Genomic DNA, 21,775 nt, shown 5'->3' with positions numbered 1-21,775 from the left:
TAACACGGCAGGGTGTGGCAGGGCTGGAATTTGCAGACAGACCTCTGTGGCTCCAAAGCCCACGGCCTGGAATTTGCTTGTCAGTAAATGTGGAGCGGCGACCTCTCTGAGTTGGCGGCTCTGTTGTTGGGCCTTTGAAGGACGAAGGAGAAAGGGAGCGGAAAAGCAGAGATCGATTTAGGCCTCAGATGTAGTAAACGCATTTTTTTCCTCTGCTATTTTGGGCCCCGGCAGAAAACCAGAGAGACGTACGGGAAGGAGCCGTGGGAGTGCGAGGAAGATGAACTGGCTGAGATCCTGGTGAGCCGGGCGGCAGCCCTGGCCCCCCTGCCACCAGCGTGGGCCCCAAGCTCGCGCACGGAGCATCTCTGCCAAGCGCCGCCCCTGCCACCTGGCCCTGATGCTCCGGGCAGACCCGGGTCGGGCTTGGGGCCAGGGCCGGGGGAGGGGGAGGGGGAGAGACCCCCCCCCGTCGCTCCATGCGCCCTGGTCACCTGGTTCCATGTCTCACGCAGCGAGAAGAGCTGCCGGACGCAGAGAAATACGAAATCAGCAAATTCCACTTCAGCGACCTGCCGCTGACGGAGCTGGAGCTGGTGAAGTGCGGGATTCGCATGTACTACGAGCTCAGGGTGGTGGACAAGTTCCACATCCCCCAGGAGGTGAGGACCGGACAGGCCACGTCCATCCCCTCTGCGTCCCCTTGGCTCTCGCTGTTGAACTCGGTCCACAAACCGCCTTTAAAAAGAGCGCGCCGGCGGCTCCAAGGCCTTCAGCATCCGTCGGGCACACGCAGGGGAGTCGCTCATCACGAGAGACACCTGGTTCCGCTGAACGGCGGCGCTGCTCGCGGCGGGGTCCCAGGCCCCGAGTTCCGACGGCTGGATGCCTGGATGCCAAAAACCAAGCCCCCTCCCCCGCACAGAGCGGTTCTACAGTCCAACGGGGCAGGAACTGTGGCTTAAATCAATGAAAACAGGATTCTGTCGGTGTGCTGGGCGTGCACCCAGGGGGCTGGGGCTGGGGGAGCGGGGGGTACCATGCAGCATTTCCCAGACTTGGGTTCCAGCAGGGCTTCTCAGTGTGTTGCCCCAAACCGCATCAGCACCCTCGAGAACGGATCCACACACGCTCGGAATCCGAACTTGTTTACATAAGTGCCCCCTGCCCCCCCGCCCCCGCGCCCCCGGCAGCCTTGCGCGCGAGTCTGAGAGGCCGTGGTTGGAGACCCTTTGGTTCTTCTGCATACACAGCCCGTCAGCGCCTCCCCGGGCCTCCTTTCGTAAGCACCACCACCCTCGTTGTCTACGCAGGTGTCCGCCTGGCGCTCCTTGGCACCTGGTGCCAGGTCCCCCGGCGGCCCGCAGGGTGGGGGCTGGGCGGGGCGCCTCCCTGACCCGCGCGCGCGCACGTGTGTGTTGCAGGCCCTGGTGCGGTTCATGTACTCGCTGAGCAAGGGCTACCGCAGGATCACCTACCACAACTGGCGGCACGGCTTCAACGTGGGCCAAACCATGTTCTCCTTGCTGGTGGTACGGCCGGGCCGGTGGGCGGCGGGCGGGAGCGGGCAGCCCCAGGCATCCCGGGCACAAGCCACAGCCGTCTTTTCCGAAAGCATGCAGAGGGAGTGCCTGCTTCCCACGAACGCTTCCTAAGGAGAGAGAAGCATAGCACAGTTTTGGAAAGAGCTGCACCCCCCCTCCCAATCCAGTATCTGGAGAACACCATGGCACATTTTGCATTTGTTCACCCACGAAAACACAGCGTTTATTTTGTTTATAACCAATTAAGTGATTTCTTTTCTTGCCTTTTTTTTTTTTTGGTCTTTTTGCCTTTTCTAGGACTGCTTCTGTGGCATATGGAGATTCCCAGGCTAGGGGTCGAATCGGAGCTGTAGCCACCGGCCTACACCACAGCCACGGCAACGCGGGATCCAAGCCACATCTGCGACCTACACCACAGCTCACGGCAACGCCGGATCCTTAACCCACTGAGCAAGGCCAGAGGTGGAACCTGCCACCTCATGGTTCCTAGTCAGATTCGTTAACCACTGCGCCACGACGGGAACTCCCAGTTAAGTGATTTCTGTCATGTCCTTCTTTCATGTGAAAATACATCATCACATCAAACACATTCTTTGTGTGTATATATATTTTTATGGCAAAATACGCAAAGCCTACAATATATCATTTTACCCGTGCTGGGGTGTACAGTTCGGGGGCATGAGGTCGCAGCACTGGGCAGCCGTTGATGCCCCCGCCTTGGGCTTCATTGCTTCCCTGGAGCCGCAGCGTCAGGCCTCCCCACGTTCCTTCCACCTTCTCTCCAGTGCAAACAAGGAGTCCAGTGTTGGAGGAAGGCTCAGGGACACTCTCCCGGGCGGGGCCTAAACGGTTTGGAAGCCCTGCTTTCCCAGTCTGGCCAGGTTCGCAAACCTCTACATCCTAAAACCCAAGGGCAAGGGCTACTCACCCATCACCCAGCCTGAGGCCCTCCACCTTGGATGTGCAGAAGGAGATCCGGAGGCCCCGAGGGCTGTGGGACTGGCTAAGGTCACGCAGGAGAAGGCGGCCCACAGCCCCGTTCTCCCCGACTGTCCCAGTTCTGGCCCAGAAAGCCCCGCACCCCAGGAGCCCCCCAATCACGGCAAACATCTGGGGAGAGCCACGGTCAGGCCCGTCTCCGAGTCCGGGCCCTCGCCCCACACCCGTCCTCTCGGCCCTGGACTGAGCGGCCCCCCGACTGCCTTTCCAGACGGGAAAGCTGAAGCGGTACTTCACGGACCTGGAGGCCTTGGCCATGGTCACGGCTGCCTTCTGCCACGACGTTGACCACAGAGGCACCAACAACCTCTACCAGGTGAAGTAAGTTCGCCCTCAGTGGCCCTCCTGCCTGCTGCCCGCCTCCAGGGTCGATCACTGCGCTCTGAACAGCTCTGACTCGCTTGCCAAGGGGCAGTCCTGCCGCCCACAGGCTCCCGCTCCCTCCTCCCCTTGGGTCTGGGTAAAGCCCCGTGGCGGACCCAGGAATGGCCCTCAAGGGTCAAGAATCCGACTGCGGCAGCTCAGGTCGCAGCTGCAGCTCAGATTCAATCCCTGGCCCAGGAACGTCCATGTGCCATGGGCGTGGTGAAAGAAAGAAAGGAAGAAAGAAGGAAGGAAGGAAGGAAGGAAGGGAGAGAGAGGGGAGGAAGAAAGCAAGGAAGAGGGAGGGAGGAAGGAACGAGAGAGGAAAGGAGGAAGAGAAAGGCCCCACATACATCCAGACTCAAATGCCTGGACTTGGGAATATGTTGTCTTACATGCGAAAGAAACTTGCAGATATGACTAGGGATTCCCCCCGCCCCCAGGAAAAGTTAACTTATTTAGAAATTTTTTTATTACAGTTGATTTACAACAGTTAAGGATTGTGACACATAGGATTATCCAAGCGGGAGGGCGGCGGGGGGGGGGGGCGCGTCATCAGAAGGGTCCTTTTAAGAAGGAGGTGGGACATCAGAGGGCTCAGAAGATGCTACACTGTTGGCTTTGAAGATGGGGGAAGGGCCACAAGCCAGGGAGAACAGGGGCCTCTAGAGGTTGGAAAAGGCAAGGGGACAGAGTCTCCCCAGGGCTCCAGAGAAGGAGCACCTGTGCAGTCCTGCCTCTGCCCTCTGAACTCCAGAGCTGTACGTAGGGTAATAAATAGCTATTGCTTTAAGCCATTAAGTTTGGGTAATTTGCTAGAGCAGCAGCAGGAGACTCATAAATCACTCCCTCCGCCTCCTCCTTCCTGTGGTACCCGCTGAACTCGCTGAAGCCCAGATGGTGGTAACTGATAATGGCTCTCACTTAATCCCCTGGGCTTTGTGACGCTCCTGAAACCAGCGCAGCGGGCTGGGCTTCCCACGGTGAGCAAACCAGACACAGCCACCGCCCACACAGAGCTCGTGTCCAGATGGCCCTGAAGCAGGGTCCTTGGCCTCGGGCCTCAGTGGGCCCTCACGACTGCTTTGTGGGCTGGACAGAGCAGGGACAAGGTGATACCACATGATACACGCGGAAACTTAGGGTCTTCTCAGGGCCCACGGCCTGTAAGCCATTAACAAGCTCTAGAACATGCTTCTCTGAGTCTTCTCAATTCCTGCCTCTGCTGCGAGGCTAGAGCTGTGTTTACACCTCACCTCGTGGGAAGCTAAGCTTGGCACATGCTAAGTGCTCAACAGATCTTCACTGGATAAAGGCACGAACCAATACACTGCTTATGGGCGTTCAGCGGCTTCCCCCAGGACCCAGCTATGGAGGGTCTGGGGCTTGGTGATCTTCAAACTATGTGGCCTGCTGCCAGGGTCCACGGGTGGCTATGGAGACGCATACACCTCTAAAACTGCACGTGGCCCTGTGTGTGTCGGCGTCTTTTTCTGGAGGTAAGGGTCCGCACTACTCAACAGACTTTCTAGGGAGTCCACGACCAGATGTGCCGTCTCGGAACAGATGTGGAGAGCGCTAAAGCCTGAGGGTCAGGACACCTGCTCTCTAGTACTCGCGCTCACTGCCTCACTGCGCGGCCAGGTCCTTCTCGTTCCTGCCCTTCCGCCTCTCTGCCGGCAGAAGCGGGAGGTGAGGGACGGGATGTCTCTCCGCGTCGTCTCAGCCATTCCGCGTTGATCCTCTGTGTGTGTGTGTGTGTGTGTGTGTGTGTGTGTGTGTGTGTGTGTGTGTGTCTTTCTCTCCCATCCAGGTCCCAGAACCCTCTGGCCAAGCTCCACGGGTCTTCCATCCTGGAAAGACACCACCTGGAGTTCGGCAAGACGTTGCTGAGGGATGAGGTAGGTCGAGGGGCCCCCGGGCGGCCTGCCCGCGGCCCGGGGTGGCGTCGGGGGGCTGGGCGCCTCGCCTGCCCGCGTCACGTCCCCGTGTCCCCCGCGGTTCCCTCTCCAGAGCCTGAACATCTTCCGGAACCTCAGCCGCAGGCAGCACGAGCACGCGGCCCGCATGATGGACATTGCCATCCTCGCCACCGACCTCGCCCTCTACTTCAAGTTGGTGCCCCCCCCCCCGACGCCCCCGACGCCCCCGACGGCCCGGCGCCGCGCTGGGCCCGGACGTGGCTGGCTGCGCAGCTCCCCCTAGACAGAGGGCGACACTGGGACCCAGGGGAAGACTTGCTCAGATCAGACACCAGACCCTCGGAAGAGCCCGAGTTAGAGCCAGGTCTTGGCTTCCAGGCCTTACTTCTTTGAACCCTCTGTTTGCTTTTCAGGATACATCAAAGTTACATTAGGAAATAACAATTATCATATTATAGCCCTAACGCTAGACGTAGGGCTGCTTTTTCACATCAGCATATATATACACTGTCTTTTTAGGGCCGCACCCGCAGCATATGGAGTTCCCAGGCTGGGGGACGCATCGGAGCTGTAGCCGCCGGCCTACACCACAGCCGCAGCCACGCCGGATCCGAGCCGCATCTGCGACCCACACCACAGCTCACAGCCACGCCGGATGCGGAACCCACCGGGCGAGGCCAGGGACCAGCCCCGCGTCCTCATGGATGCTAGCACCACGACGGGCACTTCTTAATCCTCTTGTTTTAGGGAGCCTCTCTCTGAAAGGGCCGGTGTTCGCAGCCCAGGTGTTGCCTCGTTCCGGGAGGTGCGCCTTTCATCACTGGAATGTTCCTCCTGCAGGAAGAGGACCATGTTCCAAAAGATCGTGGATGAGTCGAAGACGTACGCGACGCAGCAGGAGTGGACGCAGTACCTGATGCTGGAGCAGACTCGGAAGGAGATCGTCATGTGAGTTGAGGCGAGGCTGGACCCCGATGCTCTCGGGCCCAGGCTGGCGAGGCAGGATGCTGCCCGGACGGGCCTGGCTGGTGGCGAGGGAGCCCTGCGACGCGTTGCAACGGGGGCCCCCTGACACGGGCAACGGTGCAGTTTCGCCAGAACAGCCCTGCGCAGACGCGATGCTGCATCGGTATTTTAGGACAAAAATGCAAGGCAGGATACTACGGTTGTACTTCCTTGTACACAAAAAGTACACGCTTGGCAGTATTTTTATCCTCAAATTCAGAATTGGGTGGTGAAGTGACATAACGTTAAAGCTTTGGATACGACTTAGAGCGCTGGACCAACTGTAGTTTGAGTGATACGTAGTATCCCCCAAATACACAGGGTCACCTTTGGCAGTGTCCTTCAGACCGGCAAGGGCCTGCGGAGCAGCTGCGTGACTCACAATTAGTGACGTGGCTTATGTGACATTTGTGTCTCGCTGGCACACGCTCTGCTAACGGGACTCCACTTGGAGGTTTCTGGAGAGTCTCTCCTTTCAGCTTGCTCAGCGCGCTTCCGTGACTCACCTTCACTGGTGAGGGTGACACGGGTCTGTTTGAGGCCCTTTGTGAGTGTGTGGCCTGTGCCAGTTGGGGCCCTGGCTCCCCGGTGACGGCGGGCACTGGGTATTGATGTCACAGGAGCCAAGGCCTGAGCGCTTCCCAGAGACGTGTTGTTGGTTTGCCCCATGTGCTGCTGTGGAGATGAGGTTTCACGGGGGCACAGATGCTGCACGTCCTTGCAGCAGAGGAGGGGGCGGCTGCTGGGACAGGCCCAGGGAAGACGGGCAGGTGGCCAGCGGTCCCCCCTCGGCTTTGAGGTTGTCCAGCCAGGCCGCCGCAGAGGTCCTCCGATGCTACAGCCACTGAAGCAGGGGGCACACCCTGGCTGCAGCCGCCGCCGGGCAGACTGGCCGCTGCCCTGCTGTCCCTTTCAACATGGTGCTGCAGAAGCGCCGAGGGAGTAGACAGAACGCTGACCTCTTGAACGGGGACCCAGTACCGAGAGCTGTCCCTTCTCCCCCGTGTTCGTGTAAGGAGCCAGGGGAAAGAGCTACTCTGCTGGGGACGCAGAAGCCGGTTCCACAGCTCTCAGGAGACATCAGTAGGCAGCAACAGCCAGAAAATTCTGACAAAGGAGAGAAAGACGAGGGGCCAGCAGGACTGAAGGCAGTTCCGTCTGGGCACAAAGGGGACAGGTCAGTGGACAGGCCCAGAAGCCCCTGCCTGCGCCCAAAGTGGAGAGAGGGGTCATCTCACAAACGGCGTTGGGACCACAAGGGGGTCTGATGGGTTTTTTCCCCAACACCACTAGACGATGCTGCAGTTCTCAGCAAACACTGACTGGGGGTCCTACAAACTGAATTCTCACACCATCTACCAGGAAGCAGCATCAGATCCCACGGACTCAGGGCTCGGCCCCCAGGACTGGCGTCCATTCGGACCCAGTGACCGCCTGGGCTCTGACTGACCAGCAGCTGACTTAGCAGTTTCTTCTAAGGGTTATTGTAAAGAATACAGAGCAGCCGGACGACAAGGTCCAGAGGGCAAGGCCAGGAGGGTCCATGCGGCAGGCACTTCGAGCCCCCATGGAAGGGGGCAGAGTCCCCAGCCCTGGAGCTCATTAACTCTCACTGCTCAAGAGTTTTGTAAGCTTAGCGGCAGCTCCCACTCCCCTTACCCGGGGTCAGCGGGTGGGGGTGGGGGGTGGGGCTGAAAGGTTCCATCCCTCTCCTTGCTTGGTTTTTCTGAACCCATCTAGGGACCCAACCGACGTCACTTAATTAGCATAAGCCCCAAGGGGGCTTCTTGAAGGACAGGACACTTATCACGCATGAAATCCAAGAGTTTTGGGAACTTTGCGTGAGGACCAGGGACAAAGACCAAATATACTTCACATGCCACCGTAGCGGTGGCGCCCTGTGTCCTCCTACAGCAAAATCAATTCCAGATGCATCAAGGATTTTTCAAGGATTGAGAAAACACAAAAAGGCAGAGAGGAAGACAGCATGGACGATTTAAAAGAATAACTTCAGGGAGTTCCCGTCGTGGCGCAGTGGTTAACGAATCCGACTAGGAACCATGAGGTTGTGGGTTCGGTCCCTGCCCTTGCTCAGTGGGTTAACGATCCGGCGTTGCCGTGAGCTGTGGTGTAGGTTGCAGACGCGGCTCGGATCCCGCGTTGCTGTGGCTCTGGCGTAGGCCGGTGGCTACAGCTCCGATTCAACCCCTAGCCTGGGAACCTCCATATGCCGCGGGAGCAGCCCAAGAAATAGCAACAACAACAACAACAACAAAAAAGACAAAAGACAAAAAAATAAATAAATAAAAGAATAACTTCAGGAGTTCCCATTGTCACTCAGTGGTTAACGAATCTGATGAGGAACCATGAGGTTGCGGGTTCGATCCCTGGCCTTGCTCAGCGGGTTAAGCATCTGGCATTGCTGTGAGCTGTGGTGTGGATTGCAGGCGCGGCTCGGATCCCGCGTTGCTGTGGCTCTGGCGTAGGCCGGCGGCTATAGCTCTGATTAGACCCCTAGCCTGGGAACCTCCATATGCTGCGGGAGCGGCCCTAGAAAAGACAAAAAAAAAAAAAAAAGAGAGAGAGAGAGAGAATAACTTCAGAGCGAGCTTTCCCAAGTGTGACATAAAATTCAAAAATCATAAATAGATTGATAAATTTGACTACATAAAAATTAGAGATGTTTGCACAACACATACAAGAACACACAGCCGAGTCAGATTGCGTGTGCCCAACTGGGGGAAAGAAGTGCAACGCTTCTGGCAGAAAAAGAGCTCATTTCCTCAGCAGTCATGGAAGAAAAAGGCGAATCGCATAGAAAAGCCCAGCGAAGGGCAGGAGCAGCTATTTCTCAGAAAAGGCATCCCAGCAGGAGAGAAACAGACGAAAAGCCGATGCCTGGGCCCCCAGCGTGAGCGAAATGCAAGGTGAAACCACCTCGAGACAGAACCGTTCACCCTCCTCCTGGCAAAGACGAGACCGTTGGTGACACACAGCGCTGGGCAGAGTGAAGGACAGCAGGCAACCCACCCGCTGTGGCGGGAGCATCGGCAGGTGCAGCCGCACGGCGGGCCGTGCCCAGCCAAAGGGTAAGTGCCCCCGCTCTGACCAGCGACCCCACATCTGGGACACCCTCCAGACTTGCTCCCAAACGTGCTCCAAGGCGTACGTACAAAGCTACTCAGTGCAGCCTTATGTGTAACCACAGATCAAAAAAACGTCACCAACCATGACGGGGGCCTGAGTTAAAAACATGACGGTCCTTTCACGCAACGCAGTGTCATACGGCCTTAAAAAGAGAGAGAGCGCCCGAAGCAGGACTTGCTCCATCCTTGCAAAAGCCAAGGCAGTCCCAACTGGAGCACACAGCCCCCCACCCCCCGAAAGCCGTGCAGGACGCGGGTGGCCTCAAAGGAGTCACAGCTCCCACTCTGCGCGTTATCTTCCTGAGAAAGTCCCAACTCCCCTCTCACGCGACACCATCCAGGCGAGCTCGCCCTTTCCTGAAGCCGAGGTGCCAAGACATCTGGGGCATCACACGGAGGGACAGCAAATACAGGGTCCTCCCAGCTGCTTTCACTCACGGCGCTGCCCGTCGGGGGGAGGGCTTCCGCGCGCCTCCGTCTAATCTATTTATTTTTGTTAAAAGCCAAACGAGGCTGTAGAAGTGGAGAGTTCCGTCCTAGATTGTACGCAGAGGCAGCAGGAGCTAAGGCACTTGTCATTTAAGCCTGTCCTTCCTCAGAGGAGGTCCCACAGCTCAGGGATGGGCCCGCTCTCAGGGGCGAGGGGCACCAGGAAGGAATGGGGGCGGTGGCACCTGCTGTCGCCCCTGCTGCCTCGCTGTCTGTCTGTCTGGTTCACCACACACGCGTCCGTCCACCTCTCCCTTTCCTAGAATTAAGAATAAATAACAAGGTGGGCGTCGCTGCGGTGCATTCGAACGCGCTTAAAAGAACTGAGAAACAGAATCAGATTCCTTCCCACAGAAACCAGTGTGATTCGCCTGCTTTAGTTGACAGCAAAAGACTGGCACTTCCAATGAAGTTATAGGGCAAACATTTCCATAAACAAAATGAGTGAAAGCTGCAGTTTCAACATTTTGATGAAAACACAGTTAGAACTTGTTGTAAGATAAAAGCAGTTTATAAAAAAATACAACACTGGAAGACAGACGAAAATGAATAGTGTTTTAATCAACCCGACTCATTCCAAGTGTCTGGAGTCAACCAGAGCGCCGCGGAGAGAGAGTCAGGGGTGTGATTCACAGCCACGTGGAGTTTTGGTCAAATCTCACGGCACGTTTCCCAGGAACGGAGGGGATGGATGCCTTTAACGTCTGCTTTAGCAAAACTGACGGAAAATCTGATCGACCCCTCAGCTGATAGATTATTCAGAATAAGGAACAGTGTAATCTGGGGATGCGTCACTTGGAAGAACTGAAAGAACGGAGTGACACTGATACTAACCCGTCCATCCCGGGGTTTCTAAACGCCGCGTCGATAAAAGCAAAACACTGGCATGAAACTGACGCTAAATCCTATCTTAGTCTAGCAGTAAGAAATATTCATGAGCCGATTTTTTAAACAGGTCCATCCTCTCTCATGAAGAGATGAATTTCCAAAAATATTTACTTTTGAGTGTTTGCTATTATTTCCAATATAATATATTTTGTTGCATTGGTTACTTTTTTTTTTTTTGGCTGTCCCAAAGTTATGGAGTTCCTGGGCCAGGGATCAGACCCGAGCTACAGTTGCGACCTACACCCCAGCTCACGGCAACACCGGATCCTTAACCCACTGAGTGAGGCCAGGGATCGAACCCGAATCCTCATGGTTCCTAGTCACATTCATTTCTGATGAGCCACAACGGGAACTCCCAGACTCTTTTTTTTTAAATCAAAGAATAGCACATTATTATCTAAGTTCCAGGTACGATGTGGTGATCTACGTTTGTTCAGGGTTTTACTCCATTTGCAGTTACAAAACCATCGGCTAGATCCCCTTCCGTTTACAACATAAGCTCACAGCTAATTTTACGCATCATAGTCTGTCCCTCTTAATTCCTGACCCTGTATCGCCCTCCCGCCCGCCCCGCCGGTAACCACTGTATCTCTAGTTTTTTCTTTACATTTCTGATCTGCTCCCCCCCTTTTTTTAAAAATCATATTCACTACTTTGTTGTCTTTTTTAGACTTCACATCTATCATACAGTATTTGCCTTTTTCTGACGTATGTCAGTTAGCATAATATCATCTAACTTCATCCACATTGCTGCAAAATTCCATTATTTTTTATGGCTGGGTAGTATTCCATTTTATACACATACATACACATATATACACATACCCCATCTTCTTTCTCCATCCATCTGCTGATGGACCCTGAGGTGGCTTCCGTATCTTGGCCACCGTAGGTAATGCTGCTACGAACAGTGGGTGTGCGTATCTTTTTGAATTAGTCTTCTTGTTTTTGCAGATAGATACCCAGGAGTGGAATTGCCAGGTCCTATGGCAGTTGTATTCCTAGTTCTCTTTGGAAAACTGTCTGGTCGGTTCCTCGGCCCATTTTTAAATCAGGTTGTTTGGTTTCGTTTGATGTTGAGTTGTAACAGCTGCTTACATTTTTGAATATTAACCCCTTATCAGTCATAGCATTTACAAGTATTTTCTCCCATTCTCTAGGCTGCCTTTTTGGTGGGGCGATGATTTCCTTTGCTGTGCAAAAGCTTTTAAGTTTAACTAGGTCCTGTTTGTTTATTTTTGCTTATATTTCCTTTGCTTTAGGAGACAGATCTAAAAGAAATATTACTACCATTTCTGTCAAAGAGGGTTCTGCCTGTTTTCCTCTAGGAGTTTTATGGTTTCTGGTCTTATATTTAGGTCTCTAAAATTCCAGACTTTTAAAGAAAAGCTTGTTCGTGTGTTTTTAAATGGGTGATGAGCTGATAGCTGATATGAAAATGCTACGCTTTGTTTGTTGGTTTGTTTTGCTTTTTAGGGCCCCACCTGAAGCATGTAGACGTTTCCAGGGTAGGGGTCAAATTGGAGCTGCAGCTGCCAGCCTACGCAGCCTAAGAGATAAGCCACCCTGGCTTTTCTTTCTTTTCCTTTTTTTTGGCTCTTAAAGATGTTTTTTAGGAGTTCCCGTTATGGCTCAGTGGTTAACGAATCCAACTAGGAACCATGAGGTTGTGGGTTCGATCCCTGGCCTCGCTCAATGGGTCCCACATTGCCGTGAGCTGTGGGGTAGGTCACAGACGGGGCTCTGATCCCATGTTGCTGTGGCTCTGGCGTAGACCAGTGGCTACAGTTCCAATTCGACCCCTAGCCTAGGAACCTCCATATGCCGGGGGTACGGCCCTAGAAAAGGCAAAAAGAGAAGAAAAAAAAAGTGTTCTAAATCAAAGTACAGTCGACTTACAATATTGCATTCGTTTTTGGTGTATGGCAAAGTATATTCTTTTTCATACTCTTTTCCGTTATAGGCTGTTATAAGATATTGAATATAGTTCCCTGTGCTATGCAGTAGGTAGGACCTTACTGTTTATCTATTTTATTTTAATTTTTGTGATTTTATTTTTTTATTGACGTACAGTTGATTTACAATATTGTGTTAATTTCTCCTATACAGAAATTTATTTACTTTTTCTGTATTTTATATATATATATATATATTTGGGGGGGGTCGTTTGTGGGTCACACCTGCGCCATATGGAGGTTCCCAGGCGAGGGGTCTGATCGGAGCTGTAGCCACCGGCCTACACCACAGCCACAGCAACGCGGGATCCGAGCCGCGTCTGCAACCTACACCACAGCTCACGGCAACACCGAATCGTTAACCACTGAGCGAGGCCAGGAATGAAACCCCTGTCCTCACGGATGCTAGTGGCGTCCGTTACCACCAAGCCTCCACAGGAACGCCTGTATTCTTTTCCAGTACCGTGCCTCTCAGGACATTGGATACATCCCCTGGGCGAGACAGTATTTTTTTTAATTGAGCGGCTCCTCCCCCCTCCCCCGTCCCTCCAGCCGCACGCATCCGGGAATGAACATCAAGAACTTGGAAACACCGTTTGCACTTGGGTCGCCAAGGCAGCAACTGCCCGGAAGACCTTCTTCTAACACACGGCCACGGACAACGACACGGGGCCGAGACCAAATGGTGCATCCTTCTCCCCACGCAGCCGTAGTCAAAACTCAAACAGCAATTAAGTGCCTCTTTAAACGAAACCCAAGGAGCTCAGGTCGGCTCCAGCCTCAACGGCTACCCGCTGCTGGGCACCCACCGTGGCTGGGAGAATGGGGCTTTGGGAAGGGCTGGAGCCACGACGCAAACCACGAAAACACCGACAGCCCTGCAAACCAGAGCTCAGGAGCCCCCAGCACTGTGCGGCTAACAGATGTTGGGCTGTTGGGACAGGGAGACGCCTCGCGGGCGGCACTCGGCCAGCACCCAGCAAGAGCACCTGCCGCGGTGATGGGCGAGGCCCTCTCCGGCCCGGCCCCAGCTCAGACCTCAGCCACCTTTCTGGCGCCCGGGGAGCCTGTGTCCACTCACCCACGCGGCTGCTCCCACTCTGCAGGGACGGACTCGAGCGGCTGCGGTCGGGTCGACGTGCCCCTCCCAACGCCCAGTCATTCGAGCCCTCTGCAGAGGGCGTTCGCCCGCTCCTGGTCTAAGGTTTTGCAAAGGAGGAACGCGAAGCCCAGGGAGACCGAGGGGCTGCCTCGTGCCCCGGGCACGCGTGGAGCCGCAGGTCCTGGAGTCCAAGTCCCCGCCCCTCCTGCACACCCATGGCTTCCTCCGGCTCCTTCCAACTCTCCCCGATGGCCACGCCCCCAGGCCCGGCGTGGATCCAGGGAGACTGGGATGCTCGCGGGGGTCAGCCCGGGCTCGGGGAGGAGCGCATCCCCGCTGAGCTGAAGCGACGTCTGCTCTGGGCCCGCTGAGCCCGGCCCGTCCTGGGGATGAACACCTCGAGAGGAAGAGAATGACGACGAGGACGGCGGGGGCTCGGGCGGGGCCGTCTCACGGGACGCCACGGGAACCCAGCACGGATGGGAGATTCCCGCAGAAATTCCCAGCCAGGGATCAAACCGCTGCAGTGACCTCGCCGGTTCCTTAAGCTGCTGCCCACAGAACCCGTGACCATTTTCGACCCATGTCAGAAGGTCCCATGATCCGACCTCCTATGATGAGCGCACTTCACAAAGAGAACAGAGGCTCAAAGACGTGAAGTCACGCGCCCTTAAGCGCGGGAGGACAAGAGTGAGGATCTAAGTGCTGGCCCAACGCCTCGTAGAGGACTCAAGGCGGTCTCCCTTCAGCTCCTCCTCCTCATTTTTTTTTTCTTTTTCTTTTTGGTCTTTTTGCCTTTTCCAGGGCCGCTCCCGCGGCATATGGAGCTTCCCAGGCTAGGGGTTGAATCGGAGCTGTAGCCACCGGCCTATGCCAGAGCCACAGCAACGCGGGATCAAAGCCACGTCTGCGACCTACACCACAGCTCACGGCAATGCCGGATCCTTAACCCACGGAGCAAGGGCAGGGATCGAACCCGCAACCTCATGGTTCCTAGTCGGATTCGTTAACCACTGCACCACGACGGGAACTCACACATCTCAGGGAGAAAGGTCAGAACTTCTCGGCACACAGTCCCACCACCTCCTCGCCCTCCTTCTGCGTGATAACCACGCTGTCCCTTCCCCTTCCGTCCTGATGCCTCCCTCTTATTCGGCTCTCCTCCGTCGCCCGGCCCCGCCGTGTATGCTTCTTAAATGCTTTGTCACTCGGACACCTTTTTGCTGCCACCTCCCTCTCTTCTCTGGATCCTGCGATGGCTTCGTGACTGGGCTCCTGGCTGGCGTTCTGGCCACTGTGATCTCCAGAAAATGCAAACGGGACCCCTTCACCCTTTGGCTCAAACCCGTTGGTGGCTTTGCCATTGCTCTCAGCATAAAGCCATCCCGTCACCTAGCCTGGGCTCTGCAGGTCTGCCCTGGTTGTCTCCTGGGCCCGCCCCCTCCTGCCACCTGCTCCCGGAGCTCTTCTACCTTCCAGCTCTTTGAAGGTGCCAGGCTTCCTGCCACCAGGGCCTTTGCACTAGACGTACTCTCTTCTTCACTCTGTCGCCAAGTTCACTGCTCCACTTCCTACAGGCACAGGTTCCAGGGCCACCTCCTCGGGGAAGCCCTCCCGACCTCCCGGATCTCGTTTCTCCTGTCGCGTGACCTCCTAGACTAGAACTTCTTTCCTTCAGAGAAGTTGTTACACGTTTACACTCGTGTGTGATAAATATGTGTCTCCCCAGCACAGAAGCAGGCTCTCTGCCGTCAAGGAGGCTGGGAATCAGCCCTGCCTGGCCTCTGAAACGTGTACAGGGATGGAGAGATGAATGCCCCCTATGGTCACCTGCTGGATGGCCCTCTGCCCGGTGGCCAGCCTGCATTCCCCCCACTGCACCTCTGCCCTATAGCCTTTCCTTCCCACCTCCTGGAAAACTCCTATACACCCCACAGGGCCCTGCGCCACTGTCACCCCTTAGAAACTCCCTGACCTGAGCTAGTTCCTCTGACGTTTGGATTTTTATTTCCTGGCACCTGGCACTCCCTCTGCTGCCCACTTCACACACTGCAACGAGTTTGACTGGTTCCTTCAGTGACCGGGTGCTCCCTGCAGCCTGTCCAGACCCTTGCTGCCCAGCAAGGCATCTGGCCTCGGAGCAGTTATGCGCGTGGCACTGAAGCAAATGCCTTGTCCTGAGGGCACGAGGCTGTGGATTGGCTTTTCTGGTGCCCAGGTGCCCTCCCTACGACCCACATCTCCGTCCATAAAACGTTTAGCTGTTCCCTAACTGCTGGGATCGATTTTCACAAGACCCCTCCAGCCACGGAAAGCAAACATCAGGGCTGTCCTGAAGCCACCCCTGGGGACCGAAACTGTGGACACTGACAGCTGGCAGGGACCCAGTGACTCGGCTCTGCACCGCCCGGCCCTCATTTGCTTCATGTGCCTTGATGGCAAATGAAGCCTGAAGTCAGGACAACGTATAAAGGGGTTTCTAAGACACGGATGCATCCCGGAAGGGTTAGTTACGTAGAGAATCCCGGGTTTGGCGGGTTTACCTCATCAGAGATAGTAAAGCCTGTTAATATTTCTTTTCCTTTTTCTTGTCTTTTGTGGATGCACCCATGGCAGGCGGAAATTCCCGGGCCAGGGATTGAATTGGCGCCACAGCAGTGACAACGCCAGATCCCCAGTCACTAAACCACCGGGGAACTCCTGGCCAGTTACCACTGCTCTCAAGGCCGCCCAGACCAGCTGGGTAACCTGTGCCGGCACAGCTGCTTCACTGTAAAATCAGGCCCCGGCTTCCCCCAGCGCCCTCCCCACGCCCTGCCCGGCGGCATCTTACCCAGACAGGCTGGCTCCTCTACCACCTGGGGCTGACCCGCTCCGGTCCGGTCGGGTCGGCCGTGCCCTCGGGCCCGCGGGCCTTGCTCCTGCAGGGCAGCCGAATGGCGCCAGCGTCTCCCCCGCTTCCTGCTCCACCTACAGGTGCCGCCAAGCAGCGCAGCTCAGGTGAGGTCGGGTCAGGAACCCGGGACCTCGGGCTCATCTCCGCGGCTCATTGGCTCCTGCTGGCTCCAGGCCCCGCGGGATTCCCGCCCACAGCACCTGAGGTTCCCACGGCCAAGGGCTACTGCTGGGAACTGCCCTCTCGGGGGCCCCTCTCCAGCTCTTTGTCCTCGTCGCCTCCCTCTGGGCCTCGCGTTGCACCTTCCTTTGTGATGAGATCTGTCTTGCCTCCTTCCGGCACCGCGAGACTCCTTTGAGAGTTTGTCTTTCAATCCCTTCTTTCTTCCCCTCCGTCTGTCCTCTGGTCCTTAACACAAGCCTCCCGCAGGACGAAGGGCCTCACCTTCTCCTCCACCACCCACTGCGCATGCGGCAGAAAGGGGTTCTTGGGAGAGAAGTAAAAAATCATAGCTGTTGCCATGGTCTGCGACCTCCAAACACACGGACAGGATGCCTGTGTTACGAAAATTTCATGGTGGGGAGTTTCCATTGTGGCTCAACGGGTTACGAACCCAACCAGGACCCATGAGGACCCAGGTTCAATCCCTGGCCTCCCTCGGTGGGTTAAAGGAGCTGGCATTGCTGTGGGCTGTGGTGCAGGTGGCAGACGTGGCGCGGATCCTGCTTTGCGGTGCCTGTGGTGCAGGCCGGCAGCTGTAGCTCCAATTAGACCCCTAGCCTGGGAACCTCGCTAGGCTGCAGGTGTAGCCCTAAAAAGACAAAAAAATTAAAATTTTTAAAATAAAAAAATATTTCAGGGAGTTCCCATCGTGGCGCAGTGGTTAACGAATCCGACTTGGAACCATGAGGTTGCGGGTTCGATCCCTGGCCTTGCTCAGGGGGTTAAGGACCCGGCGTTGCCGTGAGCTATGGGGTAGGTCACAGACGCGGCTCGGATCCCGCGTTGCTGTGGCTCTGGCGTAGGCCGGTGTCTACTGCTCCGATTGGACCCCTAGCCTGGGAAGCTCCATATGCCGCGGGAGCGGCCCTAGAAATAGCAGCATCAACAACAACAACAACAACAAGTTCCATGGTGGAGCGATTACAGAGAAAAGGTTTGAAAAGGCTCTTTGACCGTGGAACAGGGAGGAAGATGAAAAAAAGCTTGAAAACCATGGTTCATATTAGACTGGAGGAAGGGCTGCTGAGGATGCGATGAGATTTACATGAAATTGATGCTTATAAAGTGCCCAGGACAGTAGGTGGCACGTGGTAAAAGCCCCGCCTACGCTCCTCTGCCCTGGACGCGTGTGCAGCGTTTACCGTGCACGCACCGCGCGCTCTGCGGAGACTTCCACACGCGTTATCTCACGTTAGTCTTGCACCCACCGCATGAAGACAGCGCCCCTGTTGTCACAGACAAGGACGCTGAGGCACAAAGCAGTCGGCTTCATTGCTCAAGGTCAAACTTCCGGTCATTGACAAGAGGCCGGATTTAAACCTGTCTGACCTCACCTCAAAGCCTGACCCCTGGAGGCAATGGGAAGTGACCCCCACTCCCGGGGACAGAGGAAGGCGGCAGGGAGGGGCTTGGCCAGGTGGCCGCCTGGTGGCTGCGGACTGACGGGGGTGTCCTTGTGTCCAGGGCCATGATGATGACAGCTTGTGACCTCTCCGCCATCACCAAGCCGTGGGAGGTCCAGAGCAAGGTAGGGACCCTCCCGGCCCGGGGGCGGGGCCTCAGCGCTGGCGGCAGCAGCTGACGTGGCCGGGACGCTCCAGCTCCTCGGGGGGCCCCCCTTTGCCCCCTCCTCCTCTGCCGCATGGAAATCCCTTAGGACGCCTCCCACGAGGACGTCACGCGGGACGGGCGCTGGGTGGGAGGATGGGGGATGGGGGCCGGGGCTCGACTCCGAGGAGGGTGTCGTGCTGTCGCAGGTGGCTCTGCTGGTGGCTGCTGAATTCTGGGAACAAGGTGACCTGGAGCGCTCGGTGCTGCAGCAGAATCCCATCGTGAGTGGAGACGGCGTCGGCCTGCAGGGGGTGGTCTCAGCCCGGCGGAGAGCGGCGACCTGGCCGTGGCGGAGAGACGGGCCCCCTGGCCCAGAGATGAATGACCCTTTCCTCACACCGTGTCCTCCGAGTGTGGTCCCTGGAGGCCACCGTCAACCCTGGCACTTAGGGACGTAATAGAGCTGTGACTCCACAGGCCCACTTGGACCTACCTGAGCAGGAACGCCGGGGGTGGGCCCAGCAAGGTGCTCCCTCCTAAATTTGGGGACCCTGCTCTAAGGCACCTGTCCTTAGCCCACCCAGCTAAGTAGAGACGGACAAGCAGAGGCAGAAACTTAGATTCCCTTTCAATTCCCACAGTGTAGGAGCCTGCCTCCCGGTCCTGTGCAGCACAGGCCACTGGGGGGAGACCTGATCCAGCTGAGAACCTGCCGACGCCCAAAGTAAACTTGGTGGGGGGGGCCAGCCGGCTCCTGCCACTGAAGGCAGCTCAGTTCGGGGGTTGTCGGAGGCCCTCTAGAGCTAGGGCAGGGCTCGGAATTGGCCGTGGGCTAAGAGGGCAAGACATGTTGGGGACAGAACCACCGCGATGGGGACGGACCGGGCCTGTGAGCGTGCTAAGGATGCCGGGGACACGTGGGGCCCGGGCAGGTCCCCGAGAGCAGAGGGCGGTGAGGTGCAGGCAAACCCCCCGAACAAGAACAACGAGGACCTGGAGTTCTGTGTCCTTCTGCTTTCTTTTTAACAGCTTAAAATGCAGAGAGAATATAAACTCTACGTATCCATCAGCCAGACTCAACCATTAGCCACAGTCTGCCATTCTGGCCTCAGCATGCTTTTTTTTGGTCTTTTTAGGGCCACACCTGCAGCACATGGAGGTTCCCAGGCTAGCGGTCGAATCGGAGCTGAAGCCGCCAGCCTACACCACAGCCACAGCCACACGGGATCCAAGCCCCATCGGCGACCTACACCACAGCTCACAGCAACGCCGGATCCTTAACCCACTGAGCGAGGCCAGGGATCCAACCCGCGTCCTCATGGATGCTAATCTAGTCGGGCTCGTTAACCACTGCACCACGGTTGGGAACTCCTAGCATGCATTTTTTTATCTCTCGGCTGAAGTGTCTTAGTGTAAAATCCCAGACGCGGTCACTTCCTCCACACATACTTCAGGATGCGTCCTTAAGAGCTAAGAATACAAACACACACGCACAACCACAAGGCCCCTTTCACATTCGAAAAATGAGTAATAACTCCTGGAGTTCCCGATGTGGTGCAACGGAATTGGCGGCATCTCTGCAGCGCCGGGACGCAGGTTCAGCCCCCAGCCGCGCACAGGGGTTAAAGGATCCGGCGTTGCTGCAGCTGTGGTGCAGGTCGCAGATGCGGCTCGGATCTGGCGTTGCCGTGAGCTGTGGTGTAGGCCGGCAGCAACAGCTCTGATTCAACCCCTAGCCTGGGAACCTCCATGTGCCGTGGGTGTGGCCCTAAAAAGACCAAAAAAAAAAAAAATCTTAATGTCATCTAACCCCCAAACTCTGTTTTCCCTGACTGAGAAAATTAATTATGCTGACTTGTTCAGATTAGGAGCCCGTCAAGGGCCACTGCTCCCTCCGGGTGTTGTTCCTCACAGGTTTTTTTACATCCCAGGGGTCCCCCCTTTTTCTGGGGTGCCATGTGCTGGAGACAGCGGGTCTCTGCTGCGCAGGGCTCCCCGAGCTCCGGCTCCGGTCACCGCACCCAGGGCGTCGCGGGCCGTGTGCCCCGTCCCTGTGTTTCCTGTCGACCGCTGCTCAGACCCGGCCACCCGCTGCGTTTCCCGTGCAGCTACAATGCTGAGCTGTCCCGCCAGCAGGCTGCACAGGCAGGGCGGGAGCCCTCGGCCTCAGGCTGGGGGGAGCCCGCTCACTCTCTCTCCCCGACAGCCCATGATGGACAGAAACAAGGCGGACGAGCTGCCCAAGCTCCAGGTCGGCTTCATCGACTTCGTGTGCACCTTTGTCTACAAGGTGAGTCCGTGGCTCTGCTCAGGCCCAACTAGGGCTCCCGGGGGGCCCGGGGGGCCCAAACACCACCAGGGACGCGGCACACCCTGCCAGGGCCAGCGGGGGCCCGCTGACACAACCCTTCTCGCCTCCAGGGGCCTGTGGTGCCCAGGGCAGCCCGGTGGGGCCGGTGGGGCGGCACGGCCGGGCCAGGGCCTGGAGCCTCGGACATCCCAGCCGCTCAGGGAATACCTGTGGGACAAGCGGCGCGCCCTGTTTTCTGGCAGGGAAGTGGGGGCAGAGCAGACCCACGCCCTCCTAACCTGTCCACCTGCCGGGAGGGTGACAGGCCACAGCTCCCCATGCGTCGAAAGACAACCGTGTTGCTGTGGCTGTGGTGGAGGCCGGCAGCTGCAGCTCCACTTAGACCCCTAGCGTGGGAACCTCCATAGGCTGCGGGTGCGGCCCTAGAAAAGGCAAAAAACCATAACCTGGAATTTCTCACTGAGCTCTGGCTCAGACTTACACTTGATCTTAGCCAAAAGGCCGAGAAGCGATTCTGGCTCAAACTTAGAGTCTCTCTCAAGAAACCCGCGGCTCGCTGGTCCCTGGGCTCTGTGCCACCATCCGCCTGCTGTTCGTTGTTTTCACCTTTGCCCACGTTACACGGGAGCCGGTGGCTGGAGAGGGTAAAGGCAGGGCCAGGTCCCTGAGTCAGCCACCAGACAGCCTCACAGCCGGGTGGCCTGACCCCGGGTCTAGGGTCTTTCTGCTGCAGGAGCTGCAGCGCTTCTGCTCCCAGAGTGGGCACAAGCGCATCCTCTGACTTAACGCCGACACGCTGGGCTCCTCCGAGCAACCGGGCAGCATAGCTGATGCCCCTTCCAGCACCATGAGACCCCCGCTACGGCCATCAGTGGCACATGGCACCATGAGACCTATCATCCCCACAACCCTGCCAGGTCCTGCCCTGAGGTCCTGGTGACCTGCGCAAGATCACATGGCTGGTGGCAGAGGCTGGATCTGAACCCAGGCAGCTCTGTCGCAGCCCACAGTGGGTCCTGGATTTGCCATCCGGACCTGTGCAAAGCTCCCTCAAGCCACACCTCCGTCTCTTCACCTAAAATCCAGGGGGTTTGGTGCTGAGGCTCCGAGGGGATCAAGCGTTTCATCAGCTGGCCCGGGCTGCGCGCCAAGGCCCGATGCTTACTCTCAGAGCTGAGGCCTCTGCTCGCAGCCCCGTCCCACTCACGGAAACTGACCGTCCCCGAGCCCTGGACCCCGAGCGAGGCCAAGGCCACCCGGGGAAGAGCAGGCATGACCTGCCCTCTCCAGCTCCGGCTGCAGGGGCAGGTTATCGGAGCAAGTGAGACGTGGGGAGAGGAGGCTTCCGTGGGGAAGGCTGGTCTGTCGGAGGCCCCGAGGGA

The 21,775-nt window shown here is 57.0% G+C and overlaps 1 protein-coding gene across 1 annotated transcript in view; it reads left to right on the top strand.

Annotated features, from left to right (window-relative positions):
- The window catches only part of PDE6A (phosphodiesterase 6A), a 59,825-nt gene that overhangs the window by 34,775 nt on the left and 3,275 nt on the right, over nucleotides 1–21,775 (top strand). The window contains exons 11-20 of the mRNA XM_047779033.1: nucleotides 235–300; nucleotides 516–662; nucleotides 1,425–1,532; nucleotides 2,755–2,864; nucleotides 4,720–4,807; nucleotides 4,920–5,020; nucleotides 5,669–5,776; nucleotides 17,996–18,059; nucleotides 18,289–18,363; nucleotides 20,289–20,372. Of these exons, the coding sequence (XP_047634989.1) occupies nucleotides 235–300; nucleotides 516–662; nucleotides 1,425–1,532; nucleotides 2,755–2,864; nucleotides 4,720–4,807; nucleotides 4,920–5,020; nucleotides 5,669–5,776; nucleotides 17,996–18,059; nucleotides 18,289–18,363; nucleotides 20,289–20,372 (951 nt within the window). The remainder of the gene's footprint in view (nucleotides 1–234; nucleotides 301–515; nucleotides 663–1,424; nucleotides 1,533–2,754; nucleotides 2,865–4,719; nucleotides 4,808–4,919; nucleotides 5,021–5,668; nucleotides 5,777–17,995; nucleotides 18,060–18,288; nucleotides 18,364–20,288; nucleotides 20,373–21,775) is intronic.

Source organism: Phacochoerus africanus, chromosome 4 (assembly GCF_016906955.1).
Source record: "Phacochoerus africanus isolate WHEZ1 chromosome 4, ROS_Pafr_v1, whole genome shotgun sequence".
Lineage (NCBI taxonomy): Eukaryota > Metazoa > Chordata > Mammalia > Artiodactyla > Suidae > Phacochoerus > Phacochoerus africanus.
The sequence above is the reverse complement of the archived record's forward strand: the minus strand, read 5'-3'. Positions and strand labels throughout refer to the sequence as shown.